Source organism: Bombina bombina, chromosome 6, assembly GCF_027579735.1.
Source record: "Bombina bombina isolate aBomBom1 chromosome 6, aBomBom1.pri, whole genome shotgun sequence".
Taxonomy (NCBI): Eukaryota; Metazoa; Chordata; class Amphibia; order Anura; family Bombinatoridae; genus Bombina; species Bombina bombina.
Genome location: NC_069504.1, coordinates 455,185,984 through 455,202,614, shown reverse-complemented (window position 1 = coordinate 455,202,614; position 16,631 = coordinate 455,185,984). Strand labels below are relative to the sequence as shown.

The following is a 16,631-nucleotide window of genomic DNA, read 5'->3' as shown; positions in this document are numbered from 1 at the left end:
CCTCCATAGGTGGCAAAGTTTGTAAAACTGAGTTGTGGGTGTGGTGGGAGGTGTATTTATAGACATTTGAGGTTTGGGAAACTGTGCCCCCTCCTGGTAGGAATGTATATCACATACATCACTAGCTCATGGATTCTTGCCAATTACATGAAAGAAACCCTAGTTTTTAAAATATTGCCGATGTATGTGAACTATTCCTATCTAATGAAAGTAATTGGGTATCTAAAAAAAATAATATTAGGTGCGGGTGCTCATGTTCCATAAAAAAACGGTTTTAGAGGTTAACTTAATTAAATTGAAAGCTAATAGCAAGTAGAAGAAATTAGATATTTGATTTTTCTATTTTAGACCCTCATATAGGTCAAAGCTAGTAAAGTAGGTTTACTTGATATCTCATCGGTGAATTTATCACCTCTGTCAATGTCACATCAATTAATCGTTTTCTATTTGAAGATAAGCTTTTTTTGGTTTGGAAAATTCAAACTTACAATGGAGACAATAATTGTTATACAAAATGTGTATACTTATCAGGGATACCACCATCAGGGGTACATTATCAGGGATACCACCATAAATATGTTTAACATGTTAACTTGTTGATTAATGTTATAAGAATGAATCTGTTAGGATATAATTAAGGAATTTAAAAAAAAAAAAAAATTTGCATAAATAAAAAATATATTTAAATGACCAACATTAAAGAATGGTAAAAAATACCAGAACGTGAGAGAGGAAAATAAAAAAAAGCAAAAGCTGTCAATCATGATAAACTAACAACTTCACTTAGCTTAGTTCTTTATCTCGTTGAGCTGAAAATTATATTACATGAGAAGAAAGTTTACAGTGAAAAATGTATAGATGAGGTTGTACTGGAAACAATCAACAAAGCTACATAATTAGAAAGGGTATACCTGTATAGGGCACTTACTATTGCCCTAAGAGCCATATAATTATAAATATCTAAACTATGTTACAAAATTGGTACTTGAGGGCCAATTCACTACTTTCATGTTTGTCATTGGTCCGACTTACATACGGTCTGAGGCCTAAGGAAGCATTTTCTCATTCTATTTTAACAATCATCTGATTATTATTTTCAGAATGCCTTATGGCCCAACCTTGTTGTCACTTTTTGTTTTCTTTTTTACTTGAATATTTATTTATTAGTCCTTATTAGTCCTTAAAAATTTGGTAGCTCACAAAATTCGTTATCCACTAAAAATAAATCAATACAAGTCACAAGCTCCCCCCCCAAAAAAAAAAAAAAACAAGCAGGCCTCCAAAGTAGAGCTTTTAGTATATTGTTTTGTATATAATTAGACCATGAACTATCACTTGAGACTGTATCAAACCAAATTTATTGAATACAATTTATATAATTTTGGAGACATTTTTGGAGACTTTGTTGTAAGATGTCAAAACAAAGACTCATTATTTTAAAATATTTTCGATAAAACGTTAATACTACGTGTAATTTTTCTGATTAGGATGTTGGCCACATCCTTTTTACATTTATGTTAATGAAATAAGCATTTACTGTTTTAAGGTCCTAATAGTTCTACTTTTGAGCGGTGCTTGTTTTTTAAGGATAGTTATGGATATTGTTACACTGAAGTATATCTTGCTCCAATTATACTATGTAACACTGTTACAGCAAATGATAGAATTAAATCTTGCACTTACTGCATATAACCATGGAGATAGATACACTATCAAATGTATCAAAGGTAATTTTAACTATATATATTTTAGTATAGTGTGCAATGTTTGCATATATTACTAATATTGCATTGAAAACAGGCTTTAAAGAATTGCAGTTTCAATTGGTTTTGTAGGAGAGTGACAACAAAGGGATTTATATTTGAAACAGGAATAAAATAAAAATACTGAAGGCTTCTTGCTGTTATAATAAAATAACATTTACATACATCATTGAGCACTACTGACTGAATAAACTGAGATAGCAAAGATATGAAATATCAGAAAATGATTATCATTTTCGATACCAGTGATACCCCCCACCCCAATTTTTTTTTTAATTCTTACCTTCTTCTCGCCACAGTATATTTGCTACTGTATGATCCAAGGATTTATGAAGCCAAATAATAAAAAAAGAGAGAAAAAGACATATTGTCAGCAACAGAATGAGAACATTAAATATTAAAGAGCTTAATTTTGACATTTACATTATTTTATATGCAATGTAGTGATGCACAGTACTCATATTAGAACTTGTGGTGTTTACCATGAGTCAGATTTGCAGATTTACTTTATGTAAGTACAGCAATTAAATTGTTTCTAGACATTTAGAGCTAAATTACAAGTGGAGCACTTATTTATTGTGTGCCGTAAACCGGCTAATTCGCCCATTTACGGGCATGCAATAAATAACCAGCCATTACAAGTGGCTGAAAATTTATACCACAAGCTCGCCATAGCAATTAGCAAAATAACCCCCATATTAACACATAAATATATATGTATATATTGATATACATTTACAATCTGCTGGCCAATGCTATGTGACTTACCTCTTTCGCTGCTCTAGTTCTCATGCCGTGTCTGATAGCACGAGAAAGAGACTATTTGGAGCCTATGGAAGCACGCTCTCATGAGTGCAAAGCTTCTGTGCAATGCCAATGCAACCTCATGTTCGACTCGCAACTAATGTGTAATACCTGCACACATTTGCGTGCATTGGTATTACTAAGTGGAGTGTAAATATCGCTTTTGCGAAAACTATATTTTGCGCTCCACTTATAATCTGGCCCTTAGTTGTAAAATAATCATATTTTTAGTTGTCTATTTTTAAAAAATAGTTTTTATCATGAATTTATAAACCTACAATAAAATTTTTTATTAACTTATTTAATTCTTAGTGTACAGGTACAGATGACATCAAAAGAATATCAATATACGTCTGCAAAGTTAATTTTATATGTCAAACAATGCCCTCATCTGAATACTGTATATATTAACAACAAAATGCTATACATGTCTTGTAATAATATAGTGTATCTACCATTAAAAAACGGTTTTCTGTATTACTTTATTACATTTCATGCTAAATCACTAAACAAAAGGTGCACCGGCAGTAGAGTAAAACTTAAAAGGATATCACGGCTAGCAGATCATCTCAGATTATGCGTTTCAGCGATAGCCGTTCTAATAGCTGTGAGAGAACCTACCATTCCTTACAAATTAAAGCCATACATCCAAAGCTATTGGATAAAAGCAATTCATTCTAGCCAATGAGATTTAGTTGTGTATAACAATTAAGGGAATTACACTTTGCAATAACTCATCTGATTGTGAGAACTTGTTGCATTTTTATATAGCATCGTAGACATTCATTACCTTCTATTGGTATGTTATAATGAAGGTTGTATTAACTTACAAAAATGCACTACAAAAAAAGATAATTAAAATTTTACTAAGCATATAAATTTTGTAGGCTAATGTCTCCATCAATTCATTAATTGCATGATCTATCCCTAATTAGATCTCTATACTTTAGTTGCTCAAATATAATCTAATATGAAGTTATGATTATCAAAAAATACAATTAGTATTTTCACAACTAGTATACAGAGAAACTTTTAAGGGATTAGTAAATATTAAGAGTGTGTATTTAAGAGTGTGCCAGCTGAAAGTTTTATAAGTGATACCTCTGACACGGTACCTATGTAGATGTTCCCGTACTGCTGGAGGAAATCTCAGAGTTCTGCTGACTTTCTTCACTATAAATTCATCTTGAATTCTTACTATTCTGTCTTTAATCTATATAAGCAACATTACTTCTCCACTCTTATCTCTACTCTCTCTTCAAACCCAAAACGTCTGTTCTCCACATTCAATACTCTTCTCCGCCCACCCCCACCACAGTTTTCTCCCAGCTCAAGATTTTGCAAGCTACTTCAACAACAAAATCGACTCCATCAGAAATTACATCAGCTCTCAACACACTACCGGTCTCCCACCCCCTCAAAAGCTCACAATCATTCAAAACTCACATAGCCATAAATTTATCTCTTTTGCCCCTGTTACAGAGGAAGACATTTTTGCCCTTATACTATCCTCTCACCTCACTACCTGTCCCCTCGACCCCATCCCCTCACAACTATTCCCTTCCCTCTCTTCTACCCTTACCCCTATACACACACACACATCTTCAACCTCTCCCTCAGCACTGGTATAGTTCTCACATCTCTTAAACATGCATTAGTCACACCTATCCTCAAAAAAACTTCTCTCGATCCAACCTCCCCCCCATCCAACTACTGCCCTATTTCCCTACTCCCTCTTGCCTCAAAGCTTCTTGAAAAACTAGTATATGCTCCTTATTTTCCACCCTTCTTCCAAAATCTCCACCCCATGTCTCTATAACTGTTGATAACTCCTTCATTACCCCAACCTCACATGCCCGATGTCTTGGGGGTCACACTTGACTCAGATCTTTCTTTCACTCCTCACATTCAGTCCTTGGCTAAAGCCTTCCGCTTCCACCTTAAAAACATCGCTAAATTCAGACATTTCCTTACACAAGACACAACTAAGATTTTAATCCACTCTCTCATCCTTTCCGCCTTGACTACTGCAACTCCATCCTCTGCCTAGCCCCTTTACAATCGATAATGAATGCCTCTGCCAGGCTCATCTTCCTTAAACATTGCTCTTCATCTGACGCACCTCTCTACCAATCCCTTCACTGGCTTCCTCTTGCCGCCAGGATTAAATGCAAAATTCTCACTCTGACTTATAAAGCCCTCAACTGCATTGCTCCCCCTACATCTCAGAGGTTGTCTCCAGATACTCTCCCTCCCGACCCCTTCGCTCTGCTCATGATCTCCTACTCTCCTCCTCTCTTGTTACCTCCTCACATTCCCGTTTACAAGATTTCTCCAGACTGGCTCCCATCTTATGGAACTCTCTGCCTTGCTCCACAAGACTCTCCCCTAGTTTTAAAAGCTTCAAGTGCTCCCTGAAGACTCTACTATTCAGGGACGCATACAGCCTACATTAACTTTCCTATCTCTATTGCTATCCCCTTAACCCAATAGCATGTAAGCCTATAAGCCCAGCTGTTTGTAGTCCATCTTCATAAGAGCCGACTGCAACAGTGCAACTCTCGTCAGGACCCTCTACCCATTTGATCCCTGTAATTGTTTTTATATACCACCTATGACTCTTCATATGTCAAAAATTACGAATCCAGCTTCCTCCAATAACGGGGTTGCCTCAGGCAATGATTCCCCTTGGGGGATGTCATATTCGTCATTGCTGACATATGAAGTGACAAGTGGCAGGAGGGGGAATTGCTGGATCGGCTTTCAAGATTAAAAGATAAGTATTTTAACAAAACAAGTGAAATGTAAAGTTTTTGATGAATGAAAGTGCACCTGTATTTATTGGGGTTTTTAAAAACTAGTTTGGAGTTTGTGTATCCAATATACTTCCCTTTTCTCCAAGATTTTTATTTTAAACACCCCTTTTTTAATCTCTGATTGCTTCATTTATATACCATCTTAAAGAGCCAGTATACACCAATTTTCATATAACTGCATGTAATAGACACTACTATAAAGAATAATATGCACAAATTCTGATCTAAAAATCCAGTATCAAACCATTTAAAAACGTATTTAGAAGCTCCCAGTTTAGCTCTTTTAAAAAGGTAGCTGGAAAACCCACTGCAAGTGGGAAATAGCAGACACTCCCCTCCCCCTTCCTTTGCATATGAAAAGACCCTTTACACAAACAGCTGGAGTAGTTATACATCAGTATTCTCCTAAACCTTTGGGGCTTGGTTAGGAGTCTGAATCAGAGCTATGTTATTTAAAAATAAGCAAAACTATACATTAAAAAAAACTTGTATAGGCTATATAAATGGATCATCTACAAAACATTTATTCGAAGAAAAATCTAGTGTATAATGTCCCTTTAATGAGGATGCATCCTTGTCTTGTTTAAAATGTTGGATTAGTGTTGTGGAGAGAGTCCCACTTTTAATATTTGATAAAGGTTCATGTATCCTTGATCTTACTTCATGTGTTGTGAGTCCAACACATTGTTTTTCCCATTCTATGCAAGTTAACAAATAAACTGCATACACAGATCTACCATTTGGGCAATGTTTTTGTTTGAAAGCTTCTCTAGTGGTCATGCTCATGAAATTGTCCCATATTGAGAGGTAATCACATGCTTTACATTGAGGGTAACCATCTGAAAGTTCCCTTGCACTGTAACCACGATTTTAGAGTTTTTTGTTTCAACTTAGTGGGAGCCACTCAATTGCCTATATATCCTTTTTTGGCCACATCTGTTAAACCGTCATCTGCCGTAAGCATAGAAAAATGTTTGCAAACTAATTTCACAAATCTGATTAAACTGACTACTAAATTGTGTCACAAAGGTAACTTTTGGTATTTTGTTTGTTGATTTTACATTCTCATTCATTTCATTTTTGTTATTTATTTTTAAAATATTTTATCTAATTTTAGAGTCAATTTCTGCTCTCTTTTGTGAAACTAATAATTTAGAGTACCCTAAAGCCAGAAGCCTATCTTGTAGCAGGTCTGCTTGATGTTCATAGGTATTACCCTTGGTGCAATTTGCATGAAACAGGGTATTACCTGCAATTAGTTTTCTATATACATTTAAGATTATTTTCCTTTCTGATGTTCCCTTTAAGGCAATATATAAATCATTGATAAATTTCAAATGTCAATTCTATGCCTACTTCATTGGCATTCATCACATTTACAAACTCTTTGGACTCCATTCCATATAAAAAGAAGGTCGTCAATATAGCAACAAAAGAAAATTATTTATTTCTTGTGAGTGTGTACACATCCTTAGCTAACCTGCGCACGTTAAAAGTTTACTGCTGGCGGTGTTTGTGTGTGAGAGAAAGTGCTAAATGGCTTGCCACTTGTAATCTAGTCCAATGTGTTTGAAATGTATGTTCTTATAAAATATTTTTAAACGTGCATTTGTTCCTTAAAGGGACATAATACTCATATGCTAAATCACTTGAAACTGATGCAGTATAACTGTAAAAAGCTGACAGGAAAATATCACCTGATCATCTCTATGTAAAAAAGGAAGATATTTTATCTCACAATTTCCTCAGCTCAGCAGAGGAAGTTCTGTGTAAAAAAATATACTTCTTTATTGCTTAGCTGCAGGTAAAAAAAAAAAAAATGAAGAAATGAACAGCAGCCAATCAGCATCAACAGTGCTGAGGTCATGAACTCTTTTACTGTGATCTCATGAGATTTCACTTAACTCTCATGAGATTTCATAGTAAACTTCCTTAAACTGAATAGGGAAATAAGATGAGTGTGCACGTAAGCTCACTCCCTTAGCTGTCCCGGGACAGACAAACTGATTTGCTGCTTAGAGGTCCTTTACAATGGGATGTGGCTACTGAGGAATTTTTGAGGTAAAATATCTTTCTTTTTTACATAGAGATGTTCAAGTGATATTTTCTAGTCCGCTTTTTACAGCTATGCTGCATCACTTTATTATCGGTTATTTGTAGAGCGCCAACAGATTCCGCAGTGCTATTAACAAAGGCGGAGTACAACAAAACAATGATAGGGATCAAATGGGTAGAGGGCCCTGTCAAGAGTTGAACTGCTGTAGTCAGCTCTTGAGAAGGTGATCAACAAACAGCTGGACTCTTAAGCTTATGCTAAGGGGGTTCAGGGGATAGCAATGGAGGAGAGGAACTGGTATAAAGAAAGGTTAGCGTAGGTTGTATGCATCCTTGAACAGTAGAGTCTTTAGGGAGCACTTTCAAGTGTTTCAACATTTGGGTATCATGGCACTTTAATACTGCCTTGAAGTACACATATCGCTTTGATCTCAATACTGTACTGTAAGAAAAAATCCAAATCTTAAAAGGATATGAAAACAAGAGACGTCTTTTGTGATTCAGACAGAGCATACCATTTTAAGAGATTTCTAATGTACTTCTATTATCAAATATGCTTTATTCCCATTATATTTTTGTTGAAGAGATACCTATGTAGGTGTCTGGAGCACTACATGGCAGGAAATAGAGCTGCCATCTAGTGCTCTTGCAAATGGAAAACATTCTTGCAAAACTGCTGCCATATATTGCTTCAGACATGTGCAGGCTCCTGAGCTTACGTCCTTGATTTTCAACAAAAGATACAAAGAGAAAGAGAAAATTTGATAATAGGAGTAATGTAATTAGTTGTTTAAAATAGTATGCTCTAAATCATGAAAGAAAAATGTTGGGCTTTATGTCCCTTTAAGATTTTTTTTTTTACATAAGTTACAAGAATGTAAAATTGTTTTTAAAATTACTTTGTACATTGTACTTATTAAATAAAGACTTCCAAACCTTAAATACCTATACAAAAATACATATGTAAATATGTAAAAATATATGTGTATACCCAGAACCATAAGACTTCATATATATATATATAAACCCTGATTATTTGCAGATGACTTAAAATGTGTCAGAAATTTGGAATCATGGTGGCCCTCACTCATATCAGTTCAATGGATAAGGGGTCTGCTGTATGGCTTGGTCAATTCCCACCCACTATTGTGAGTAGACCCTTTCATTTGGTCAGTAAGTGACTTCTGTCATGAAGGTTCATTACTACACTTTCCTAAACTACTGAGATGGAATCCTTTCCCCATAAAGCTTTGAATACTTGATATTGCATTTTCTACTTTATACATTGGGCTTCCACATCAGTATTCACCAGAGACTTTTCCTTGTGGGATGCTTAATGTAGAATCAGTAGCCAACATTACAAACTATAATTGAGCTGTTGCCAAAGTCTTCTCAACTGAAAAAAATTAATTAAGACTCAGCACATTACATACTGATAATAAGACATGGAGATAGATATGAATGATCAAAACTGGCAGTTGTTTATTGTCCTCATCAAATTAGCTATTTACTATCAGCTAGATTGCAAGTTTGGCGTTATGAGTGAAAAAGCAGCGTTATGGCCCATACCGCTTCATTTTCCCTAACGCTGCTATTACGAGCCTTGCCGGTATAGGTGTACCACACACCTTTTAGCCTGTCATGCAATGTCAGTACCGCACTTTTTAAAAAGTCCTTTTTCAATGGGACTCCCATAGCGCCGGTATTAACAGTTTGCCTGGGAGGCCAAAAAGTGAGCGGTACACTCTATAACCACAAGATCGCCATCTAAAGTCAGTAGTTATGAGTTGTACATTACAGAGCTGTACCATAAAACTCATAACTAAAGTGTTAAAAAGTACACTAACACCCATAAACTACCTATTAACCCCTAAACCGAGGCCCTCCCGCATCGCAAACACTATAATAAAGTTATTAACCCCTAATCTTCCGCTCCGGACATCGCCGCCACTTTTAAAATGTATTAACCCCTATTCCGCAGCTCCCTAATATTGTCGCCACTATAATAAACCTATTAACCCCTAAACCGCCGCCCTCCCACATCGCAAACACTATTTAAATATAATTAACCCCTAATCTGCCGTCCGCCCATACCGTCGCTATAATAAATCTAGTAACCCCTAAACCGCAAGTCCCCCACAATGAGATATACTAAAATAAACTATTAACCCCTAAACCAAAAGCCCCCCCACAACAGAAAATACTAAAATAAACTATTAACTCCTAAACCTATTGCCCCCCTAACTTTATATTAAAATTACAATTTCCCTATCTTAAATTTAATTAAAACTTACCTGTCAAATTAAATAAATTAATTTTAAACTAACAATTAAACTAAGATAATTATTAAACTACAATTAAACTAACTACCAATTAAATTAAACTTAAATACTAACACTACTACAAAAAGTATCTAATTACAAAAAAAAACTAAATTACAAAAAACCCCACTAAATTACGAAAAATAAGAAACAAATGATCAAAAATAAAAAAAAGAATTACACCTAATCTAATAGCCCTATCAAAAATAAAAAAGCACCGCCAAAATAAAAAAAACCTAGCCTACAATAAACTACCAATGGCCCTTAATAGGGCCTTTTGTGGGGCATTGCCCCAAAGATAACAGCTCTTTTACCGGTAAAAAAACACAAACACCCCCCCCAACAGTAAAACCCACCACCCCCACAACCAACCCCCCAAATAAAATAACTATCTAAAAAAAACTAAGCTCCTTATTGCCCTGAAAAGGGCATTTGTATGGGCATTGCCCTTAAAAGGGCATTTAGCTCTTTTACATGCCCAGACCCTAGACTAAAAAATAAAACCCACCCAAAAAAAACTTAAAGGGACACTGAACCCATTTTTTTCTATCATGATTCAGATAGAGTATGCACTTTTAAGCAACTTTCTAATTTACTCCTATTATCAAATTATTTTCATTCTCTTGGTATCTTTATTTGAAATGTAAGAATGTAAGTTTAGATGCCGGCCCATTTTTGGTGAACACACTGTGTTGTTCTTGCTGATTTGTGGGTAAATTCACCTACCAATAAAAAAGTGCTTTCCATGGTCCTAAACCAAAAAAATAGTTTAGATGCCTTCTTTTTCAAATAAAGAAAGCAAGAGAATGAACAAAAATTGATAATAGGAGTAAATTACAAAGTTGCTTAAAATTGCATGCTAGGTTAGGGTTAGGTTTAGGGGTTAATGGATTTATTTAGTGGTAGTGATGTGGGAGGCCAGAGGTTTAGGGGTTAATAACTTTAGTATAGTGGTGGTGACATCAGGAGCAGCAGATTAGGGGTTAATAGTTTTATGTAGGTGGCGGCGATGTTGGGGGTGGCAGATTAGGGGTTAATAACTGTATGTAGGTGGCGGCGATATCGGGGGCAGCAGATTAGGGGTGAATAACTGTATGTAGGTGAAGGCGATATTGGGGGCGGCAGATAAGTGATTAATAACTGTATGTAGGTGGCAGAATGTCGGAGGCAGCAGATTAGGGATGTTTAGACTCAGGGTTTGTGTTAGGTTTAAACTTAACTTTTTATTTCCCCATAGACATGGAGCTTTTGTTTCCGCAATCGCAGGTGTTAGGCTTTTTTTGCCGGCTATACCCATTGATGGGTAAATCGTGTATGGAGCTCAACACAACCATTTAGCCCGCACAAGCCTGCTTTTTTAAAACTCGTAATACCAGCGCTATAGGGAGGTGAAATAACACCACTTTTGTTAAAATCCCTATAGTGTTCAAAACTCGTAATCTAGCTGAATGATCTTCTATGAAGTCCACTACAAGCATCTGCTGTGCTGGTATATAGTTCCGAGCAAATTTTTTTAAAAAAAAATTCTTACTGTTTTGTGCTGGTTTTATGACTTGAAAGTAAAAGTTATCGCTCTTGCATTAACCCAACAGGCGCAAAAAGCCAAACTTGCAATAAAGCGCGGGTGATAAGTCAATGGAGCAAAAAAAAGTAAAAAAAAAAATAATAACTCACAGATTGTCTGCAAACCCGATCAAATAATCTCATGTGCGCTAGCCCGACATGAGAATATGTTATATTTATGCATACATACAAATGTCTACATATATATAATGGTATTTTGGTACAATATATATCTATACCTATACATACATATATACACTGTATATATATATATATATATATATATATATATATATATATATATATATATATATATATTTGTATATATATATATGAGCATATATATAAATATATATATATACATACATGTATAGATATATACATGATTATATATAGGTATATATATATATATATATATGTTAATATATATTTATAAATAAATAGACATATACTGCTATGTGCAGAACATTGGATTGTGATATATTTATAGTAAATGCAGAGTATAACACTTTACTAAAAATAAATATTGCATAAATATGTTTTTATATGTTTGTATCTACTTAACTGTAAAGGGCTCTACTCTAATACACTTCTATATATGTCTATATATGTGTACGTAAAATATACTTTTGTGTTTATATGTGTATATATATATCTGTAAATACATATATACACATATAAATACATATGTACACATATACAGACATATATATATATATATATATATATATATATATATATAGATATAGATATACTGTATATATATATATATATATATATATATATATATATATATATATATATATATCCATATTCATCTTTAGACATGTACATGTTTGTATCTTAATGTTAAAGCCCTTTGCTTGCCTTTTTGTTAACACCTGAGACCTCATATCTTTGAGCCTTTATAACTTTGTGCAATTTTTGTAAATAAATATATTAGTGTTATTATGAGTATAACTGTATTTTGTAATGTATTTTTTATGTTTTGTGGCACTTTTTTGTTTTGCAAAGCAGTTAACCGCAGCTCTGAGGTCGCGATAATCATTCTAGCTTAAATAGCGATTGAGCTCATGCGTTTGCATTTACTTTTAACTTGTATTACGAGCGCAATTTAACCTGCATGCAAACTATTGCGAAAACACGATATCTGGAAGCATTTTTGCTAATACATGTAGATTATAAAAATGTTTCTATTCAAAACTGAGATGCATCCATGGATTGTAAATTTGGCTGGAATGTCCCTTCAATACTACTATTAAATAATGTTCAACTTTATTTTTCACTTTGTATTTCACTTGAGCTTGATATTTAATTTCATTTGGTTTTCTGATGAAGGGTTGCAGTGCCCCCCAAAATGTTTAGTCACTGTCATGCTTAATAACAATGTTCTGTGATCAATTCAACTTATACAATAGATTATCTTTGCCACACAACAGCTAATATCTATGTGATATTAATTTATTTACTGGTTACTTTTTATAAATACACCAGAAAATCTCACATATATACAAAGCTTGATTTAAATTAATATATAAATGCATACTTTAAAAATATATTTAAATGGTTTGAATATCCATAGTAAATAGTCAAACTACATCTAACATTTTTAAATTAAAAACATGGAAATGTTTAATTATTTGTGGCTAGATAATTAGATATAGTTAATATTTCAGCTTATACAGTGTTCACATATAAAATTAAAATGCTCTATTTTATAAGAGAATAGCATTTGTAAAAAATAAATAAATACCTATTTATTACACATTTATGTCATAAAAAGAGCTAAATACAAGTCAAAACATGCGTGTTTTATGACACCAGATAAGGATGCAGAAGGTGCTTAGATTATACATACGTCTATATGTATCTTCTATATACACATAACCTAATTAGCTCACTAGCATAATTGTTACCAGAGGTGGCATTGCAGTTCGCCAAGGACAAAGTTGTTATGTTTTAACCTTTTATGGGGGTTAAAGATATAGGGCTCATAATTGCAAAGGGCCTTGCATATCTTTTCCCAAGGTTTTCAAACTTGCAGCCATTGTAATATGAGTGATAACAGCACCCCCTGTTTTATCCATTCAAATTAAAATGTGAACAAAAAAAAATGCTGTCATATGAAGATTCTCTGATAAACCTTTTATTTACCATCCACTTGTAATACTAACTATTCTTGTGCAAGGTCGCGCTAAGGATAACGCACCCTGCACAGATAACGGTTGTGAGCAACGTGATCAAGCTCAATGTTTTTTACATGACAAACTCTTATGCATTAGGATTTGTAAGATCATTTGCTTAAAACTAAAATGCACATAAGAAATACAGCATTCTATTTATAAACCAAAATGTCCCTTTAAGATACTGAATTAGCTAATGTGTGAGCGATTTTATAGTGTGGCTGCAGCTACTTATATAACTATTAAATTAATAAAGGTAATTATGAACTACAATGTTTTTATTACGGAAAATATTAATTGCTGAGTTGGCTGATGTGAATCATAATATGCACATTAGTCATTAAGCAAATCTTTCATATTTGATTTAGAGAAAATATACGAGTCTGCCAGCTTTCAAAACATTATTTATTAATCCATCATCTATGTTTAATGTGCCATCTATTAAATCCAAAATGATTCCTCCTGAATGATACTAGTAAGCTCTATTCCAACAATAAACGCTGACACTGTATGGATTTCAAGAATGTTCTGTTTATAACTGAATAATCCTATATTATAAAAGGCCAAGTGTTTGTCTGAAGCCGTCATGCGCAGTAGAGACAAACACTTGGCCTTAGATCCCTGCACGCGCACCTCCGACAGCTGAGCATAGACCTTCGCACGCGCACCCATCCGACCTCACGCGCAGCCCCGCAATTGCAACAGCAGTGCGAGGATCAGATACAACCCGATTGACAATACAGCAGCGCGAGGCTCAGGTACAGGGGGGGAGGAGGAGAAGAGAGAGAGAGAGACCGCTGTACTGCACAGCATGGCCCGTGTGAACGGGCTTTAGGACTAGTTATTTATAAATTATCATTTATATTTTTTTATGTTATGGAAGCATTCAATAACATTTGTCTTCAACTGTGCCATAAAAATGATATGCTGCCATTTTTTTCACCTGAATGAAGCTACTTTACCAACCATCTATGATAATTTAATTAAGTCAGATAAAATGGTGATGTTTTCTTATCTTTATTGCTTTGAAATAATTGAATTGGATTTTTTATTTCTTTAAGTCAAAGGTGACATCTTCTTGTCATCTGGCCTGCCCATGAATATCTGATCACCAGAGCATCATCACTCAATTCTTTCATTTGTTTTGTTACAAGAACCTTATATCAGAGCTCATCAAAAATAAATGTAAATACCATGAAATGTTTATAAAGCTGAAATTGCCTCTGGTGATGGATTCCTATTATAGACTGACATTAGGTCAAATCAACTAATGAACTTGCCAAATTGAGTACATTATTAGGCAATCAAATTCTAGGAAGCTGTTCAGAACATATAGTGATGTAAAATTAATGGACAATCCACTTGATTAAAAGATGAACCTGTCACAGTTTATAAATTGCATATAATAAAGAATGTTTTTTTTACATTTTACTGTATAAATTGAATAGATTCAATAAATATTTGTAATATTCAAATGTGGCATTTTTATTAAAATATTGTTTTGTTCAAATCTTTTATTAAATATAATAGATTTTACATCATAAAATATAATATGGAAAACTAGACATATTACAGGGGTAAATTCACTTTTAAAGGGTTCAGAATGTCTTTATACCTCAGTCTTTCATACAGAGTATCTGTTTTATTTGCATGTCTCTCTATTCTCTAACAACACAAGACACCTTGTATACTAAACAATCCAGGCCAGAGTGATAGGCAGTTACACGTGTTTACGCACATCGAATATATCAGTCGTATTACAACTTGAACGTAAATGCGAACGCGTGATGCTCTGAATAACTTTTTAACAAAACAAAAAAAAACACCAAAAATACAGTACAAAGTACAGTTACACTCATAATAACATGATCTAATAAAATTATTTTAAAACAATTTTACAAAAAGTTATAAAAGTGTTCAAAGATATGAGGTCTGATGTGTTAGAAAAAGAAGGCAGCAAAGGGCTTTAACAGAGATATATACATATCAGAAGAGAGAGAACAGCACTCCTGAGATAGAACACACGCTAGAATAACTTCCATACCTGTTCATTTCCATTGCAACTCAGGGTGCACGCTCTTTTAGCACACCATGAGGGGTAGTTATCAAGCCGTCAACCTCAAATACGCTGGAATTCCGCAGCGTATTTGTGGCGAGGCTGATTCACATTAGTTATCAAAGGCTAGAGACCGGCAAAAGTAGAATTTTGTGACGTAAGCTTCGATCCGCCGGACTCAGTCCCTACTACAGATGTTCCGCAATCTGACTACTTTTGCTAGTTATCAAAAAACTAGCAGGTACGCTCGGCACTTTTCCGGCCCAGCGTACCTGGTTTTCAATCCGCCGCCCTGGAGGCGGCGGATCCCATAGGAATCAATGGGAGTCTGACCATAGCGAAAGTACAAGTTCGCTGCTGCCAGACACCCATTGATTCCTATGGGAGTTATCTACACCTAACACTCTAACATGTACCCCGAGTCTAAACACCCCTAAGCTGTCCCCCCCTACACCGCCGCAACTAAATAATGTTATTACCCCCTAAACCGCCGCTCCCGGAGCCCACCGCAAGCTATATTAAAATGATTAACCCCTAAACCGCTGCTCCCGGAGCCCACCACAAGCTACTCTATACATATTAACCCCTAAACTGCCGCTCCCTGACCCCGCCGCAACTATAATAAATGTATTACCGCCTAAACCGCTGCTCCCGGACACCGCCGCAACCTACATTATACCTAGAAACCCCTATCCTGCCCTCCCTATACCGCCGCCCTCTATAATAAAGTTATTAACCCCTGTCCTGCTGATCCCACACCTCGCCGCAACTAAATAAATAGTTTAACCCCTAAACCGCTGCTCCCGGACCCCGCCGCAACCTATATTAAACTTATTAACCCCTAATCTGCCCCCCCTACACCTATAATACATTTATTAACCCCTATCCTGCCCCCCCTACACCGCCACCACTGTAATAAATTTATTAACCCCTAAACCTAAGTCTAACCCTAACACCCCCCTAACTTAAATATTAATTAAATAAATCTAAATAATATTTCTATTATTAACTAAATTAATCCTATTTAAAACTGAATACTTACCTTTAAAATAAACCCTAATATAGCTACA

General features: G+C 34.8%; 1 protein-coding gene across 1 annotated transcript in view; it reads right to left on the bottom strand.

The window, feature by feature from the left end:
* The window catches only part of LOC128664462 (follistatin-related protein 4-like), a 1,075,469-nt gene that overhangs the window by 62,974 nt on the left and 995,864 nt on the right, over positions 1–16,631 (bottom strand). The window contains exon 10 of the mRNA XM_053719289.1: positions 2,047–2,073. Within this exon, the coding sequence (XP_053575264.1) occupies positions 2,047–2,073 (27 nt within the window). The remainder of the gene's footprint in view (positions 1–2,046; positions 2,074–16,631) is intronic.